At 42.0% G+C, this 19,345-nt stretch overlaps 1 protein-coding gene across 1 annotated transcript in view; it reads left to right on the top strand.

Annotated features, from left to right (window-relative positions):
- The window catches only part of slc37a1 (solute carrier family 37 member 1), a 69,567-nt gene that overhangs the window by 32,520 nt on the left and 17,702 nt on the right, over window positions 1-19,345 (top strand). Inside the window, exons 7-10 of the mRNA XM_022210186.2 lie at window positions 65-141; window positions 9,192-9,358; window positions 14,219-14,271; window positions 18,417-18,491. Of these exons, the coding sequence (XP_022065878.1) occupies window positions 65-141; window positions 9,192-9,358; window positions 14,219-14,271; window positions 18,417-18,491 (372 nt within the window). The remainder of the gene's footprint in view (window positions 1-64; window positions 142-9,191; window positions 9,359-14,218; window positions 14,272-18,416; window positions 18,492-19,345) is intronic.

Below are 19,345 nucleotides of genomic sequence, written 5' to 3'. Positions count from 1 at the left end.
GCAAAATATATGGTTAAATAGCAAGTAGTACTGTGAAATGATTCAATCTTCTGTAATGTTTCAGGTAGCCAATGGCTTGGTCCAGACTACTGGCTGGCCCAGCGTAGTGACCTGCATTGGCAACTGGTTTGGAAAGGGAAGGTAAGCTCTAATGATTCCTGACTGTAGTAGACTTACTGACACCTAGCAGCAGTCTTGAAAAATTACATAATGAACAGAACAAACAGTGTGTCAGGTAGCTAGATGTACCATTGCACAACAAAATGTTACACTTTTTAGATAACATTATAAAGTGCACAACATTTAGATTTTTAGTCCAAATGGAATTGTGCAAAAAATGCATAAAATTTCTGCTGATCTCTACACATCTGCTCTGTAAATCACTTGTCAAGTCTTCTCTGTACCTAAAAGAGGAAAATTTTTAATATATTATGTTTTTTGGCTGAATGGTTTTCTAGGCTCTTAACCAATGAGAATGCAGTTGATTTTCAATGTGGGTCAATAATTCCACTCAATTCAGTCTATTTTTGTTTATATAACGACAATTCACAATGTATGTCATCTCATAGCACTGAACAGATTAAGGTAAACACCTTACAAATTTAAACAGAGAACCCAGAAATCAAAGTTCTTTTTGGATTCCCTTTGAGCAAGTTGTCAACAGTAAGGAACCAAAAAAAAACCTTTAATGGGGAGGAAATAAAATGCCAGGCTCAGGGAAGGTGACTATATATCTCAACTGCTAGGGTTGTTGCGGCCAAGTCTAGATATAACAGGAGCTGTTTCCCCACTCTTCACTCTCCTAAGGAAGGCCTCCTGATGACAAATAAGCTTATTTACAACCAAGTTTATTTTTGTAGAGTTTGGGCAGAGTCCTGAAGCTAACAAAAAACTTTGTCACCAATTAAAATGAGGATCAAACCAAAGACCAGTCCCTCCAGGAATTCGCGATGTTGCGATCGCGCGAATTCACGCGAAATCAACCAATCTCTGTGAATTTTGCGCGGCCTTGCAATTTTGTCCAATCATCACAACTTTCCCGCAATTTTGGCCCGCCTCCCATGAGTTCCACCAATCATAGCAGCTTCCAGCGCAAACGTAATGCAAGTACGTCACCGAATTCACTTCCTGTTTATGGTTTGAAGATACAGACATGTGCGATACTAATGTCTCTCATTTACCAACAAAAATGATTGCTGAAGACCATGATCAACAATTAATTCACTGATGTTCTTCACCAAAGCGGAGCTAAACTGTTTTACAACTGTGCAATATTGTGGTGGAATACAAAAAAGAAAAAAATCATCGATTGATACACACTTTTTTTAACACGAAAGAACGGCTGAAATGAGCGGACAACAGACCAGACAAATCACCATGATGGAAACTTTTTCATCCAGATCCGTTAGAGAACTGAAAGAATGAGGTAAATTAGATTAATTACTCCACCAAAGAACACGGCGGAGTTATGTGACGATCAGCGTGTGTGTGTATGGAGCTAGAACAGTCTCATAACTCACAAATGCACACAGAGGAATTCACAAATGTATGCTGGTATTGATACAAAAATGTCTCAACACATAAATATTTTTTGATGCACACAAAAATGTTTGCCTTTTTGTAAAAAAAGTAAAAACAATCCTAAAATAAAGTTCACAAATGTTTTTCTGCATTCACAAACTGCTTTTGTGTGTGAATCTTTTTGAGACTCCCCTGCCGTGGTGTCGATCCACAAATGCATTTTTTTCAACACGGAAGTTTCTGTAGCCAATCAAATGTCTCCCTACTTTCGCCCAATCACAAAAACTCACCCCACGTGGGGGTGGGTGTACTGTTCAGCCAATCATATGAACGCATCCGCACAGGGTTATACTTGACCGGCTCATTGGCCTGAAGAGTGAAGCTGCCCATCGGAGTGACCATGGCGTCTGATGGGGACAATGTTTTAAGCATAGATATGAAGAGTAGATGCGCCAGCGTATGGCGTCAAATTTGGGTCAAAAGTCGCGCGCGCGAAATGCGTACCCCGCGCGAGTGGAAAAAAGTCCCCACGGGCGCAAAAAACACTCTGCGCGCGCGTGGAAATGTCTCTGCGCGCGAGGAGCCTCTTACACGCGTGTAGACATTGCTACTCGTCCATGTATGGTGCCATAATTATCCGTGGAGCTCTGATTTATGCGCGCGGGGAGAAGACTTTTGACCCTTTGTGGGCGTATACCAGTGCTCGCCACAACCTCCCTATGATTGGCTGTCTGCGACAGCAAGAACTCACCCCCCACGTGGGATGCCACTGTATACAAGAGAGGAAATGACACAGTCGGCTGGAGCCCCTTTGATGTTGCCGCCGCTGTTCTGCAGCTCCGCCGAACACACACAGAACCGAGCCCGGATCTCCAACTGCCGGTGGGTGAGTGTCTCCACGTATTTCTGGCTCTAAACAGGGGGGCTGTCAGCCTTTAGTACAGCGATTAGACGTTAGTTAGCTCCATTGCTAACGGCAGTTACCCAGGTGGACTGACCGGAATCGGCCCAGAAGCCCAGCGTGTCTACTCCAGTGATTCTGACAGGGAGTTTAAGAGTGATTCTATAATTAGGGGTACATTTCAAGTCCATGGGGTGTAGACACGCTGGGCTTCTGGGCCGATTCTGGTCAGTCCACCTGGGTAACTGCCGTTAGCAATGGAGCTAACTTTGCTGTACTAAAGGCAGACAGCCCCGCAATGGAGCACTGAGACCTCCCGTTAAGGGGCAGAAATACGTGGAGACACTCACCCACTGGCAGTTGGAGATCCGGGCTCAGTTCTGTGTGTGTTTGGCGGAGCTGCAGAACAGCGGCAGCAGCATCAAAGGGGCTCCAGCCGACTGTCATTTCCTCTCTTGTATAGACCTTTTCGCAGTGACGTCAGAGTCTGGGACACGTGACCATACCTTCCTTAGCAACGCACGCCGCCATTAAAAGAGGGGGCAACAAAGTCATTAGCAACTGCGATTTGACCGCCGAAACCGCGCAGTTTTGACCCGGAGAAAAATGTCTGCTGATTATTTCGGAAATCTTGAGCCAAAAGCCAAGCTACGGTATCAAGAAAAATTAGAACTGGTTAGTTTGCAGTCATGTCCATACCAAATTCCTCTGGTTTCATGGGGAAATGACCCTACTACGTGGCCAGATCTTCAATGGCACTCCATTTACGAGTACCGTATCAACAGCCCAGGCATCCACACAATGGAGAAGATGAAGACTTATAAAAGCCTGGACTCATACGTTTTCTTTGAGGTATGCTTATATTTATATGTTTTTGTGCATACAGGTCAATGTCAGAATGATAAATGCCTTGTAAGATACGGCTACACCAGCATTTCTATGCTAAGCTAATGTTAAGCTAACGGGGTGAGCCATTACACCTTTTGATTTCAAGTGGAAGTAGTGTATGTATATTAGTTAGATGTGCATTATCAAAACTAAGAGTCAGATACCTGTAAATGAGCTCTACCCACCCTAGGCCCAAGGGTATGAGGTGCTAACAATAATGAGGACAATGCTGCTGATTACAGCATAGTAGTTAGCAGAACAAAAGGGAGGAGAGAAGGGAGACTTGTTTGTTCAGTATTGAATTTAGGAGTGTTTAAAAATAGCAGTGTGAGTAGAAAGACCCCTGACTTTTTGTGGCTTTTTTCATCTGTGTGTAATAATGAACCCGGAAATGTGAGTCGCGCTGTGTACGTTGAAGCCGTGTATAGAGAACGGATGGATGGATATTCGTTGTTTGTCGGACAAATGTGTTTATATTACCCACTGTGGTAATCACATCTGAAAGTGGTTTATACCGGCGGATTCATGAGAATCTAAGCTTTCCATCGGCGTATAGTGTTTGTATAATCGTGTTTGCAGTTTCAGACATTTAGCAAATTGCTTATGCAGATCTCAAAGTGTACCGCGGGCGGGACACTGAAGCGTAACTGAAGCGCAACGGGTTAAGCTTATTAATTAATAATTTCAGAAAATCAGTTAAGGGGTAATAATTTCATGAAACACAACATACCATTGACGAAATGCTGACTGCAAACATAGGACCATTTTGATTGTGGGCTCCATGTGGTTCCATCATTGTTAATCCGCCTCAATGTTTTGAGCCATAAAGTCCTTTTCTGGCCCTTTCCAGTTGGAATTCTGTAAAAGGAAATGTTCTTGTTGCTCCATGAGTGAGAACTACAGCCAAAAACAGTGCAGGTTTTGGGCATATCTGCTTTTGGTCGTTAAAATTGGGTGGGAAAGGTGGGAAAGTACTGGTCGTCAAGGCAATAGCATACCCCTCTTAAAATGGCGGAATCGCGTTGCTAGGGGCGGTTACCGGCGGTGACGTTCGATGATGACATTTCGGAAAAAGGTCTATACAGTGGCATCCCACATGGGGGGGTGAGTTCTTGCTGTCGCAGACAGCCAATCATAGGGAGGTTGTGGCGAGCACTGGTATCCGCCCACAAAGGGTCAAAAGTCTTCTCCCTGCGCGTGTAAATCAGAGCTCCACGGATAATTATGGCACCATACACGGACGAGTAGCAATGTCTCCACGCGCGTAAGAGGCTCCTCGCGCACGGAGACATTGCCACGCGAGTGTTTTTTGCGCCCGTGGAGACTTTTTTTCCACTCGCGCGGGGTACGTGTTTCGCGCGCGCGACTTTTGACCCAAATTTGACGCCATACGCTGGCGGATAGAGGCAGACTGGAACAGAATACAGTTTATTTGCATTTACAATACACAGGTACATTGTTGTGTGTGTCCCTGAGTAAGTAACACTTCACCTTCATACAAAGTCATGGCTAGAAACCCTGAAAGAGGACCGTTTTGCACGATTTCTTTCTTGTACTTTGTACTCATCAGATTTAAAATGTTTGCTGCAGAGCACCAACTCATCACTTGCAGCAAACCCCACCCTCCTCAGAGCTGCTTCCCACTTCCTCCTCAGCCGAAAGTCTTTGGGAAACCTACATGGAGTAAGAACAATAGACAAAGAAGTAAATAAGTCTGTACACAACAACATATCTAAAAATATATCATGCTACTAAATTAAGGACAAAGAACAGCAGCACCCAATATACTGGAGACCAAAGCTATTTAATTTGATCAGTATAACATTGTTTAGTAACATTTCAATTATGTGAGAGCAGTCCTAAAGAATTGCCTGAAATCCCAATTGCAGGGGATTCTCAAAAAGATTCACACACAAAAGCAGTTTGTGAATGCAAAAATACATTTGTGAACTTTCTTAATTTATTTGTGGATTGTTTTTACCTTTTTACAAAAAGGCAAACGTTTTTGTGTGCATCAAAAAATATTTATGTGTTGAGAGACATTTTTGTATTAATACCAGTATACATTTGTGAATACCAGTGTACATTTGTGAATTCTTCTGTGTGCATTTGTGAATTCTTCTGTGTGCATTTGCGAATTATGAGACTGTTGTAGCTCCATATGTGTGAATCCTTCCTCTGTTACCAACATCACTCAAAAACGGACACAGGGATTTGAATGAATTTTTCAGGGTCGGTCAGAAATGACACAAGGACCAAGTGATTAGACTTCGGCAGTGATACGGCTTAAAGTTTGGATCAACGGATTTGTTAAGGATTCATAGTGGCATGGCGTCTGATAGTGGCATGGTAACCATGGCAACAAGTGAACACTACCTCAGCAGCCCGCTGACGATCACATGATTGTGATCCTACAACAAATCAACCACTGTGGACGTATCGGAAATGATACAAAGAACAATTGATTAAATTGTGGGGGTGCTTCTGTGTCCCATCAATTCCTGTCGCCCTCTGCATAGTTAGGTCACGTCATATTAAACCAGTGTCTGGCTGCTGCTAATGTCCCACCATGGTGGGCCAGCTTTTGTCGAAATGGGTTGGAACGTTAAATAATTAATTTCGGAATAAATATTGTCAATTACAGTGTTGAAACATGTTCTACAAGCTGGAAAAAATGCAGCTTTTTAGCAATTGTCACTGTCTCCCGCAATTTCATCACAACAAATAAGTTTAAAACATCGCAACTTTTATCACAATTTTTTAGAAAAGCTGCCGTGAATTCAGGCATTTTGGGCCGCAACAATCACGAAAAACGCCCGCGAAATCCTGGAGGGACTGAAAGACAGCACAACAGTGCTTGTGCTAAAATATTTATTTATAATATATTATCGTGTGTGTGTGTGTGTGTGTGTGTGTGTGTTTGTATATACGTATATACTACCAGTAAAAAGTTTGGACACACCTTCTCATGTAATGGTTTTTCTTTATTTTTATGACTATTCACATTGTAGATTCTTACTGGAGGCATCAAAACTATGAATCAACACATACGGAATTATATAGTAAACTGTGAAATATGTATGAAATAAGTCAAAAATGTCCTGGGTATGACATAAAACTGCATCCGGTGGCAAGGCTCACGTCTGAGTTGCCGCTGCTCCCGGGTCCTCTCTGACCCGGAGAGGTAGTACCTGATAGGGTGCCAGCTATGGCTTAAATAGTCCATCTGCTGCCTTGCAACTATCCCTTGGCTGGGAAAGGCTAGGAGAGAAGCCCTCCGACAGAAAACTTCAGCCTCTTGCTGTAAAACGGCAAGAAAGGGCATTCGGCTGTAAAAACCCCTGCTTCAACTAGTGTTATGGTTGATCGTAGTATAGTTAGTGTGAACAGGACCAGCCGCCCAGCTGCGGGTGTCATAACCGGTAGGGCTGGTAGGTGTGGGCCAGCCAGATTGTCAGTACGTGAAATGCCACATCAACTTCTACGCATTGCCAGCTGGAATCTATGGACATGGCAAATAACAGGGATGATTAGAGAAAGAGACTGCGAGATGCCAGAAGACCGTCCAACACCCTGGAAGGGGTTCAACGGACGTAAAATGCATGATGATGATGATGAAGTCAAACCATGTTTAATATTTTAGATTCATCAAAATCGCCACCCTTTGCTTTGATTACTGCTTTGCACATTCTGGGCATTCTCTCAATGGCCTTCAATGAGGTAGTCACTGGAAATGGTTATCACTTTATAGGTGTGACTTGTCAAGGTTAATTTGTGGAATTTCTTGCCTTCTTAATGGAGCTGGAACCATCAGTTGTGCAGAAGTTTGGTTGGTACACACTTGACAGCCCTATTTGATAACTGTTAGAATAACTCTTAGATAACTCTTAGAATCCATGCTATGGCAAGAACCAATCAGCTAAGTAAAAAGAAATGACAGTCTGTCATTACTTTAAGAACTGAAGATGAGTCGGTCTAGAAAATTTCCCAAAATTTGAATATATCCCTAAGTGCAGTCACAAAAACCATCAAGCGCTTTGATGAAACTGGCTCACATGAGGACCGCCCCAGGATAGGAAGACCAAAAGTCACCTCTGCTGCTGAGGATAAATTCATTAGTCACCACCGTCACACATTGCAAGTTAAAAGCCACACAAAGTTCTAGTAGCAGACGCATCTCTACATCACTTGTTCAGAGGAGACTGCGCCAATCAGGCCTTTATGGTCAAACAGCTGCTAAGAAACCACTACTAAGGAAAAGCAACAAGCAGAAGAGATATGTTTGGATCAAGAAACACAAGGAATGGACATTAGATCAGGGGAAATCTGTGCTTTGGTCTATAGACTCCAAATTTGAGATCTTTAGTTCCAATCGCCGTGTCTTTATATGAGGCAGAAAAGGTGAATGGATGGTCTCTGCATGCATGGTTCCCACCGTGAAGCATGGAGGAGGAGGTGTGATGGTGTGGGGGTGCTTTGCTGGTGACACCGTTGGGGTTTTATTCAAAAACTAAAGGCACACCGAACCAGTATGACTACCATGGCATCATGTAGCGACATGCCATTCCATCTGGTTTGCATTTAGTAGGACCATGATCTATTTTTCAACAGGACAATGACCCCAAACACACCTCAAGGCTGTGTAAGGGCTTTTGGTCCAAGAAGGAGAGTGATGGAGTGCTGCGTCAAATGACCTGGACTCCACAGTAACCTGACCTAAACCCAAAGCAGGCGGTTTGGTATGAGATGGACTGCAGAGTGAAGGCAAAAGGGCCAACAAGTGCTCAGCATCTCTGGGAACTCCTTCAAGACTGTTGGAAAACCATTTCATGAAGCTCATGGAGAGAATGCCAAGAGTGTGCAAAGCAATAATCAAAACAAGGGTAGCTGTTTTGAAGAATCTAAATTATGAAACATATTTTGACTTATTTCACAATTTTTTATTTACTACATAATTCCATATGTGTACATTCATAGTTTTGATGCTTTCAGTGAGAATCTTCAATGTAAATAGTAATAGTAGAGGGGATAAGTAGGGGAGATATGGCATGCTTAACACCTCTGACCTATAAGCAAATTGTAGACGGACCACATTAACCTGTGTTGCTGCCACATTCTCAGTTTTGATGATTTTCCCAAAGAATTTCACATCCAAGGAAGAACATTCCACATGCAAAGTCATGGATATATATATATATATATATATATATATATATATATATATATACAACAGCTTAAACTATCAGTGTTACTGCTACGATCAGGAGGAAACCACAACCTATCACCTGCTGCTGAGAGACAGTTGGTCAGGATGGTCAAGAGTCAGCCAAGAATCACCAAAAAGCAGGTCTGCAATGAATTAGAAGCTGCTGGAACAAAGGTGTCAATCTCCACAGACAAGCATGTTTTATACCACTGTTTTCCTTCACCATAACTGGAGGCTGTCATGCAAGAAGGAAGCCCTTCCTCTAAAAGCAGCTAAAAACTTATTTGAAGTTTGCTGCTTATCAGACAGCAATGGCCACAGCCAGTTTCAAGTCTTGAGGTTGTCTGTCTATACCTTTCACTTTTTCAAAGTGTTTTAAATTGGATGGTCAAGGTCGCTGTTACCTCACTAATGTTTTTGGGTATTACTCAAAAGTTTGTATGCTAATTTTGACAAAAAATCACAGAAAAAATGTAACACAGGTCCAGGACAAGACGTTGAAGTGATGACATTTTGTACCTTAAAGTCAAAGATAAACTTCTCTCTGACATCATTTCTGGCCATTACTTAACCGATAGCGGAAGCCTTTTATGGACTTAGCCAGGAGGGAGGAGAAGTAATTACTAACACTCTGACTGTTCTGTGTTGCTGAAATTCTGTTGCCCTATCTGTCAGGCGTGGACTCATCATGGGGCTTTGGAACTCCCATACCTCAGTCGGAAACATCTTGGGCTCTCTAATCGCAGGCTACTGGGTCTCCTCCAATTGGGGCATGTCCTTCATTGTACCGGGGCTTATTATTGCATTCATGGGTGTCATCTGCTTTCTCTTCCTCATTGAGCGTAAGTAATTACACCAGCAGAGGCTGAAAGCATTATGTTTTTGAGTTATGTATATGTCTGTTCATTGATCTATTTGTTCGTTGGTTAAATTCTTGTGAAAGTGATTCTTTAATGTCTGGAGGGAATTACTTCAACTTTGCCGCAAAGTTTTATGCAGAATCCAGGATGAATTTTTCAATTTTTTATTGAAATTCAAGTAGTTCAAGCCCAATAAATACATTGAAATGAAACAAAAGTAAGTGGTGCCAGAGGTTAAAAAAAGATAAGGTTACCCAAAACTGAAAAATAATATGCTTATCAGAATTATACTGAAGGCCTTTTTCAGGGAACAAGAAATGGGTTGACAACTTAAAGCTGTTCTGCAGTAATGGAGGTTGATCAAGCCTTGAAAGTTGGTGCTACCAAATCCTACAGGTGTATAGCAATATAACTTCCACTGCAAGCAGAGCTCTGCAATGTTTTTTTAGTTTAGCTTTAAGTTTCTAGTAATTAGCCTCACTCGCATAAGCCTGATGCTGTTTTCCCAATATATATCCAATGGATGAATTTGGAAACGTGAAACACCAAGGAGCAGCAATTTCCTTACTTTTTCGAGGGACAAATTGCTTGCGCTTCCTAACGCTGGTTGAGCTGGCATCATGATCCCTATCCCAAAGGAGCTAAGGTGAAGGTACTATGGCTGTAGAGCTGACACAATGGAGAAGGCTAGGCTACAGGCTAAGGCAGGGGTCGGCAACCTTTAACACTCAAAGAGCCATTTCGACCCGTTTCCCACAGAAAAGAAAACACCGGGAGCCGCAAAATCCTTTTGGCATTTAAAATGAAGACAACGCTGCATACATCGTTTTTTTCTTACCTCTATGCCCTTGTTAATCAGTCGCGATTACTTAATTACAAAGCCTCTAATTAGATAGATCCATTTTTAATTGTGTCCTTCCACTAATATGTATCTTACTTGGTTAATGTCATTTTTGCTCCTGGACCTCATATGTTACATAATGTTAGCTGGAAATCAATATTTTGCGAATGTCTATTCAACTTGTAAAATCTATTTATTTTAAGCTAATAACTTTTCTCCGGTAAGTCGCTGACCTATTTTTCCAAGACGACACTCCTCTGACTCTGACCTGCTGCCTGGATGTGACATCGAGCCGTGTTCTTGCGAGTAACGTGTATTACCCTATCATGAGTACTTTTGACTCAAAGACGTGTCTTTCTTGGAGTGGAGCTTTAATATACAGGCTTGCCATTCTTGAGTACAAAACGATGTGAAACTACAGGCGTTGCTTCTCCAGGAGTAAAATTTTAAAAAAGGCATGAAACGTGTGGGAATCGGAAGCTCGGTGTTCTCTTTGCGCTCTCATGCACAGGCACAGCACATCCGGTGGAGTGACACGTCAAAGTAAGAGCGGTAATTTCACAATAAAATTTTCTATATTAAAATGCATTGAAACGCACCTGAAAGGCAGAATAATGTATTTTCCAAAGTTACAGGGAGCTACGACAGAGGGCTGAAAGAGCCGCATGCGGCTCCGGAGCCGCGGGTTGCCGACCCCTGGGCTAAGGGCTCTAAGTGCAAGTTCTGTCTGTTATGATGGGAAATGTGAACTCACTGGTCAACAAGACAGGCAGAGCTGGTGGCTCTAGTGAAAAACGTGAGGATCAAATGGCAGGGCAATGTTATGTGATTTACAGGGATGTGATTTTTCCGTGAATTCTGGGAATTCCGCTTTTTTTCAGGGATGGGAATTTTCCACGGATCCACGGATTTCCGCCGATTTCATTTCAAGTTTGAACACTTTATTGTCGCTGATACTCCCGCGAGATGGTAACGACATTAACGATAGCTTGTTAACGACGATTGTAAACGGCCCAGCGATTGGAAGTCGCTGCACCGCCGCCGCCAGCGTAAACACGAGCGCAATGGTAGAGCTACCTGAATTTGCTACAATGTGGTGCGTTGTGTTCGGCCACTCCCTGTCACTATTGAGAGCAGACCATGACGCAAAGAAGACCGTCAAGCAGAGGGGTGGGGGATTTCCTCTGTTTGTCAAGAATCGCTGGTGCAATCCTGCTCACATGACTGTGAAGGGGTGACTTGTGGATGGAACATTGAACTGCTTGCGGTCAGTCTCCGACCATATTACATGGCCATGTTTACATCCTGCCCACTGTGGAGGCTTCCTCCGTGTGTGAGATGATACACACAACTATTGTGGGACTGCAGACTCAACACCCGGGTGCTTTCTGTGTGATCTCTGGTGACTTCAATCATATCATGCTTAGAGACACATTTGCTGGTTTCTTTCAGTGTGTTGACTGCTTCACCAGAAATAACAAGACTATCGACTTATTATATGTCAATGTAATGCATGCTGACAGTGCATCGCCTCTCCTCCCTCTGGGCAGGTCTGCCTCCAGCCACAGTATTCGCCATGGGTGCTGAAAATACCAGGCACCACCCGCACCTTGAGGAAGTGGAAACCAGAGGCTTCTGATACTCTCAGAGGCTGCTTCAAGTGTACTGACTGGAGTGTGCTACTGGCGGCACATAGGAATGATGTGGAGGGTATGACACACTGTGTCCCAGACTACATGACATTCTGCTTGGACAATGTTCTCGTCACCACAGTGTGCTGCTACCACAGCAACAAGCCCTCGAGAGCAGTGTTAAAGCTGCTGTCCGGAGTTTGAATCGCAGCGTCTCCCAAAACACTGGTGGTCCCTCCCTCCCTCCCTCTGATTTCGCCCCTTTATTTGTGCACGCGCGCAGTACATGAGAGAAGTGCCCGGAGTGCTGCAGCATCTCGCCTGTTTTGCTGTTTTCCCCTCTTCTACATTTAGTAAATAATAAAGGAATTACGTTAGAATGCTGTATTGAGTCTAACTTGTCCTAATACCAAAATAACATGAATCTGCTAGGACGAGCTAGTAAAGTTTCAATATGTGATTACGCTCGTGTATCCCTCTCGATGACGTTGTTTATCAAACTTAGTGCATTTACGCGTGTATATGTGTTACATTGTTTATTTATTTCTATCTAGAGTTCAGAATTGCATGACTCCTCTGACGAAGAGTATGTCCCAGACGCCCCAACATCTTCCTCCAGAGGTCGGGCATCTAAACGAAGCCGTCAGGCGGGCTATGGAGGCCGTGGTCGGGGAGCGAGGCGAGCACCCCGACCACGGCATCTAAACGAAGGCGTCAGCCGGGCTATGGAGGCCGTGGTCGGGGAGATACGCGAGCACCCCGAGCCAAAAAACGTCCTGCAGTCTCTTGGCCTGACAAGCCGTGGGATTGGTAACTTTTCTGGAAGTTGCTGATCCCTGATGCTCTCTCCTCCACAAGCAAAACAAATGTGCGCGTGGTTGCGTAGTGCGTAGCTCGCCCACCTCTGCATGGGCTTGCTTGCTGTGCGCATAACCGTTGATTGACAGCATGACAAAGCTGAAGCTCGAACTTGATTGGTCGGCAGCAACCGGCGCTTTTTGGAATAACATGGGGGTCTATGAGAGGAAGGCGGAGCTCAGGAATAAATTTTCATATCGCGTTATACTAACTTTATATTATAGTATCGAACTAGACTAACACATTTAAGCTTTGTTAAAAAATGATACATAAATTGAAAACAAACAGAAACTCCGGACAGCAGCTTTAAGGCTCTCCTCAACTAGAAAAAGAGGTCCTTCAGAGATGGTAACCAAGATAAGCTGAAGCACAAACAGGAACAGCTACGACACCAGATGAACGCAGCTCAAAGAAGATTAGAGGAGGAAGGTAGAGGAAAGGCTGTGCCAGAAAAATGTGAGGGAGGTCTGGAGTGGGATGAAGACATCTTGCTACATGCAGAAGAACAGCTCTGTGGCCAAAGGAGGCGTGATGAGGGCTGATGAACTGAACTGGTTCTTCAACAGATTTGACTGCCCGCTTCCCATTACATCACCAGCATCCCACAGCTTTGTTCACACCCCTGTGTCCTCATCTTCTCACCATCACAACCACTATCTTCTGTTGTTGCTGCTGCTGAGACTGGTGCGACCTTGGGTGCAACCTTATGGACTCCTGAAGACTGAAAGTATTATGGACTGATGAATCAATATTTGACATCTTTGGTTCATCACACAGGATTTTTGTACGCTGTTGAGTAGGCAAAGGGATGGTTCCTCAGTATGTGACAACTGTCAAATATAGAGGAGGAAACATGATGGTCTGGGGCTGTTATGCTGGATCCAGGGTTGGTGACTTGTACAGAGTGAGAGGTACCGAACCAAAATGGCTACCACAGCATTCTGCAGCACCATGCAGTATCATCTGCCCCTATTTGGTCAGGTGTTCATCCTGTAGCAAGATAATGACCTCAAAAACGAACAAGATGGTAAGCTTGAAAACATTAAGTGGCCAGCAGAGTCTTCAGACTTAAATTCCATAAAGCTGGTTTGGGATGAATTGTACAGGAGAGTGAAAGAAAAACAACCTACAAATGCCACACATTTATGGGAACAGAGTTGGGAAGAACTTTCTGAAGAATATTTGATTTCCGTTCTGGAAAGAATTCCACGAGTGTGTTCAGGTGTTATATCTGCCAAATGTGGCTACTTTAAAGGATCAAAAGTTTAGAATACATTTTGGTTTCTGAATTGATTTTTTTTTTTACTTCATTTGTTTATTTGTCCTGTACTTTAATTTCCGAGTACAATGAGACATTAACATGCTTAATTGACCAGCAGTGTATCTAATAAGATAGTCTGAAATCTCAAAGGTCCAGTTTGTGCCAACACATTGTAACGTGCATGGCAAGTTTTTAGAGGCTATTCTAAATCACCGTCATATTAACCTTATTGTATCTTTTTCCTTCTCCAGATCCTAATGACCTGAAAAGCATGTATCCTCAAAAGTCGTCTCCAGGCAATAGGGTGAGTACCCATTTTTTTTTGTGGAACAAAACATTTTCTTCCTTTTTTTCTTTCTTGAAGAGGCATACTTGTCCATGGTTGTATTTTCTATGTGTCACTAATTTTTTTGTAATCTGTAGTGCCTTACACTGCAGTTCCAACATGCCAACATGTTTATAACCTGGTACACAAAAAGCATTTCTAACCTTTTAAGCAATTGTTCCATTCACGACAACTGTGCAGGTTGCCTATTTTGATGTATCACACCAGTTTGAATTGCATTATGGTCAGAGTTCTGCATAATTTTGGGTTCAGATGCTTTAAATGACTTGTTGGTGCTGTCATGGGAAAATCCATGGCCCCACTGAACTATACCAATGCTCCGCGTATATGTAGATTAGCCCTTGTTTTTAGTTCAACCATACACAGACCACTACCAAAGTGATACTTAAGAGAACAAAAAAGCTCAGTGCTAAAGTGTCTCTTAGATTTTTAACCATTTATTTGAATTCTTTTTTGTTATTTGCTGTTCAACGCCCATGTCAGTCATTTCAATTAAATTTCATTTACATAGCGCAAATTCGCAGGATGTGTCATTTCAGAACACTTCACATAGTAAGATGAAGATCTTACTTAATATTCCCTTTGGAGTCCCTTTGACCAAGCATTTTGTGACAGTGGGAAAGAACAAAAACCTCAGATTTTCGACAGAACAATAAACACTTTGAGGTTGATGAGGCCAGTAACTGCAGATCATAGATGTGTAGCTCTAGTTCCAGAGATACAGCAGAGAGGACAGAGCACACTACTATGGGAGACAGTAAACACAAAGTTTGTGACATGTAATGGTGGTATATAATTGCATTGAAGAGAGACGAGGGTAGGGGGGAGGTGTGCACTGCATTATGGAAGTCCCCCAGCAGTCTACACCTATAGCATCATAGATGGCTCAGGTGATCCTGAAAGTGAAGGGCTCTGTTAGGATAACATGGTATAAGGTCTTGAAGATACGATGAAGCTTGGCCTTGAAGATTTTATTTGATCAGAGAAATATGATCTACTTTACTGGTTCCTGTCAGAACTCTGACTGCAGCATTTTGGAATAACTATAGATTTTTAAGATAATTATTGGGACATCTCAAGTCCAGACCATTTACCATTTAACTTGTTATGGAATTACTGAGCATTTACAAAAAAGTTCCAAATCCATGTTGTGATCATCTATGTCAAACGTAGCCCTGAGATGCAGAACAACTAGTAGAGAAACTAGTCCACTATCTGAGGCTATGAAAACATCATTTGTGACTTTTGTCATTCCTGTTTCTGCACTATAATGCATTGTAAATCCTGACTAAAGCTCCTCCAATTTATGTGTAGACGGTCACACAATTGACTTGTGATTACAGCAACCTTAAAAGCCTGTGGTTAGGGGCCTGTAGACTCTCATTGAAATCTTTCCAGGCAAAGCAAAATTCCTCTGAATTTGTGAAACACCACTGTCTTTCTTTTCTTCATAAAATCTGTTTTAAAATGCACAGCTGTGAATTATACAATCCAGCAAATTTTCTGTGATTCATTGCCTTCTTTTTCAGAGAGGCGACAGTTTCAAGTATCTAATGTAGTAAGTTTGGAGTTCTATCAACAAGATTATTCACTGTTGGGGGACTAATGTTAGAGTAGTTGCTCTGTTGTGTTGGCATAAGTCATTAAAGTAAATAAAAATAAAAGGATTTCCTTCAGTTTAGTTGCTACTTTATCAGATACATGTCTGCTGTAATGGAACCTTTTGGTAAATGCTCTGTAGTCTATAATTCATAATTAAATGGTCAATGGTCTGCACTCAGTATGTTTGTTCCTTTCCGATCCCACTGACAACTGTTTGCTCAAAGGGAATCTGAAGGTTGCTTTGGATTATTGGCTTCTCTGTTCAGGATTTGTCGGGTCTTCACCTTACTATGTTAAGTACTATGAGATGATATATCTTGTGAATTGATGCTATATAAAGAGAAATTGATAAGACTTTCATAGCACTTTTCTACCGTAGTGGTACTCAAAGCACTTTATAATGCGTTTCTGATTCACTCATTCATAAACACGTTCACCCACCAGCAACGACAGAGCTGTTTTGCAAGCCAACTTTGGGTTCAGTGTCTTGCCCATGGACACTTTGACATGTGGAGGGGTAGAGGATTGAACCACCAACCTTGTGATTAGTGGAAACCCACCTGAGCCACAGCCACCACAACTTCAAATGATCAGACAAACGATGGTCTGGAGGAAAATCAGATGTTTAATTTCTATACCATATCTCAAAATAAGTTCAAGGGTGTGTGTAAGCTCACTGTAGGCAGTGTTTAGGCAAGGTAGACAACATGCCATCTAATTCATGTGTTCCCTTGTGTTACCTCAAACCACACGTTTGAATTGCCTTTACTAAATAGAGCAGATATTTTGACAGTTGATTTGTTTTTTTAATCAGGTGGTGTTGTGTATATTTTGCAGAGAGAGAAAGTCATGGAATCTGGTTAGTGCTCTTGAGTAAATCAGGAAAATTTCTAAAGCTCCCTATACAAGAAAACCTTAGGAGATGATATGGTTTGTTTCACACATTTATTTGATGGTGTTTTAACAGCAAATCATAGCAAAGCCTCCACTTTTCTGTCACAATGGTGAAGACACATTGGATACTTGCACATATTACATTCAGGCACATTTGTAAAACTTCTGACAGGTTGCGTGAATACCATTCTTGTTTTCATAGCACCTGTCAATTGTCATTAGGCAGCGATTGAAAAGTCAGTTCTTGAAGTTGATAGGGCAGCGTAAGTATCTGAGAGATTGTGACAAAGCACAAAATTATCATTAGTAGACTGGGTCAGCAGGTCTTGTGATGTCTTGCCAGTATGCCTGGCTTAGTACCTATCGAAAAGGGTTGAATGAAGGAAAAGTGGTGAACCAGTGGCAGATGCACAAAACTTATTGATGCTTGTGAGGAATGACGACTGGCCCATGTGGTACAATTCCACGAAAGAGCTACTCTAGAACACATTGTCAAAATCCGTAGTGCTAGGTACTGGTCAGTGACCATGCTGACCTCCACTGCTGAAAGTGCCTACAATAGTTATGTGAGCCTTAGAACTGGACCATGGAACAATGAAGGACTGTAAGATGGCATAAGTATGACAAAATGACTCCATAGCACCCTCTACTAAAGTTGCAGCCCCCACATGTATGAAATTGGTAAGGCATGCAAACATGCAGTAATTCATTTCCACTGCCACCCAGTCCAGTAGTACATAGTTGCATCAACCAGCACTGACTGGCACCCCCAAAATGCATAACGGTGCGATGTTCATATCATTGCTACTTGCAGCTTTTATTTAGACATGAAACAATACATTTGTCGGCTGTTGTAACAGATTGACATCCTCAGTAAGGGCCTATGGGCTTCAGCCGAGAACCACAGTCAAAGAGGGGAAATTAGAAAGTGCAGAGACAAACTAGCTGTCAGGGCTGAGGCGTGTGGAGAACCCAAATGCAGACACACTAGACAGTCGGCCTTATTTTATGAAAAAAGGTTTATTTAAATAAAACAACGGCTAACTGAAAACAAGACTGAGATGGCTTCTATGACAAAACAACAGCAAACTAAAGAACTGAGGAAAATACTCACACACCAGGGACAAACTAACTGAAGGCCAAATGAAAATCACAGAGTCCAAAAATGTATCCAAACGGGGGAAAAACGGTGTAATCCTGTGAGCAAATAATCCAGGGGAAAGGAGGGAACAGAGATGGAAACAGGGTGAGTCCAAGACAAGATGAGCCAGCGACCACTGAGAACAATGGCCGGGCTTAAATACAGAGGGGCAACAGGTGAAATGACTCTGAGCTGATTGTGTCAGGTGACAGCAATCAGTAACCAAAAACAAAGAAAGCAGAAAGCAACAGACAGAGGGAGACAGAGAGACCAGACACAGAAGGGAAAAAACAGGAAAAAAATGACAATAAATACAGAATCCTGACACTAGCACATTTTTTGTCTTTTAATGGGATCAATTGACAGCAAAGAAAATATTGAATAACACGAGAGTTTGCCAAAAATGCCTCAAAAGTGAGCTGGAACAGATGTTTATATTAATGTGGTCATTTGTCCCTTCAACTAGGTTTCAACCAAAAATTGGAATGGAGTAAATGGCCACACCGAGGTATATCTGCAGTACAAGGGAAACAATAACCAGGTGTGTGTTCCTGTGTTTGTCTTAATGCATTATTTTGTGTTGTACATGTGACGCTAGCTTCTCTTAATATCTTTTGAATTTTTAGAAATCTGTCATGTGAAATAACTTTTTAAACTTTAGTAGAAAATCTACTTCTGATTTTTTTATGTTGTTCATATATTATTCAGCCAGTCACAGCAAGAAACATAATGTTAATACAACGATCACAGCATAACATTACGACCACCTGTCTAATATTGTATTGGTCCCACTTTTGCTGCCAAAACACTCCTGACCTGTTAATGTTATGCCTGATCAGTGTATGATGATGCTTTCAGCAGCATTATCAGAAAAATCCACCAAGAAACACTTATCACTGTTGGTGCATCTCTTGTGTAATTTATTGATCTTAGTCCAATAGACTCCAAGTTGAGAGATATTTAACTGAGTTTTATAGCCCCATTTTCAAAAAACTTTATTAGTTCATGTCTCATCTGCACATGTAAAAAAGTCACAATAAATGACTACATCTACAGATACATGTAAACATTTTGATTTGAAAGCAACCCCAGCATACATCTTGCTTAGTTCTTTCTTCTTTTTATGTCATATTTCACAAGCTCCCGAATATAAAATTAAAATGTCCAAAAAGTTTAAAAATGTAATCCCTCATTTTGCTTTACTACGCTTAAAATCTCTAATGATTACTGACATAGCTATATTACATATAACACAATCAATTCCTTATTTTTATATTATCAAAAAAACATAAGCAGTAAATGTCATCGTTTAATAGTTTAATGGCACTAAATGTACTTCATGAACTGTGCAATTTGTGAGGTTGTCAGAGGGTGGATTGCCATATCAAACAATGC

The sequence above is a fragment of the Acanthochromis polyacanthus genome, chromosome 14, assembly GCF_021347895.1.
Source record: "Acanthochromis polyacanthus isolate Apoly-LR-REF ecotype Palm Island chromosome 14, KAUST_Apoly_ChrSc, whole genome shotgun sequence".
Taxonomy (NCBI): Eukaryota; Metazoa; Chordata; class Actinopteri; family Pomacentridae; genus Acanthochromis; species Acanthochromis polyacanthus.
Note: the sequence above shows the minus strand (reverse complement) of the source record. Positions and strands in the feature narration are given on the sequence as shown.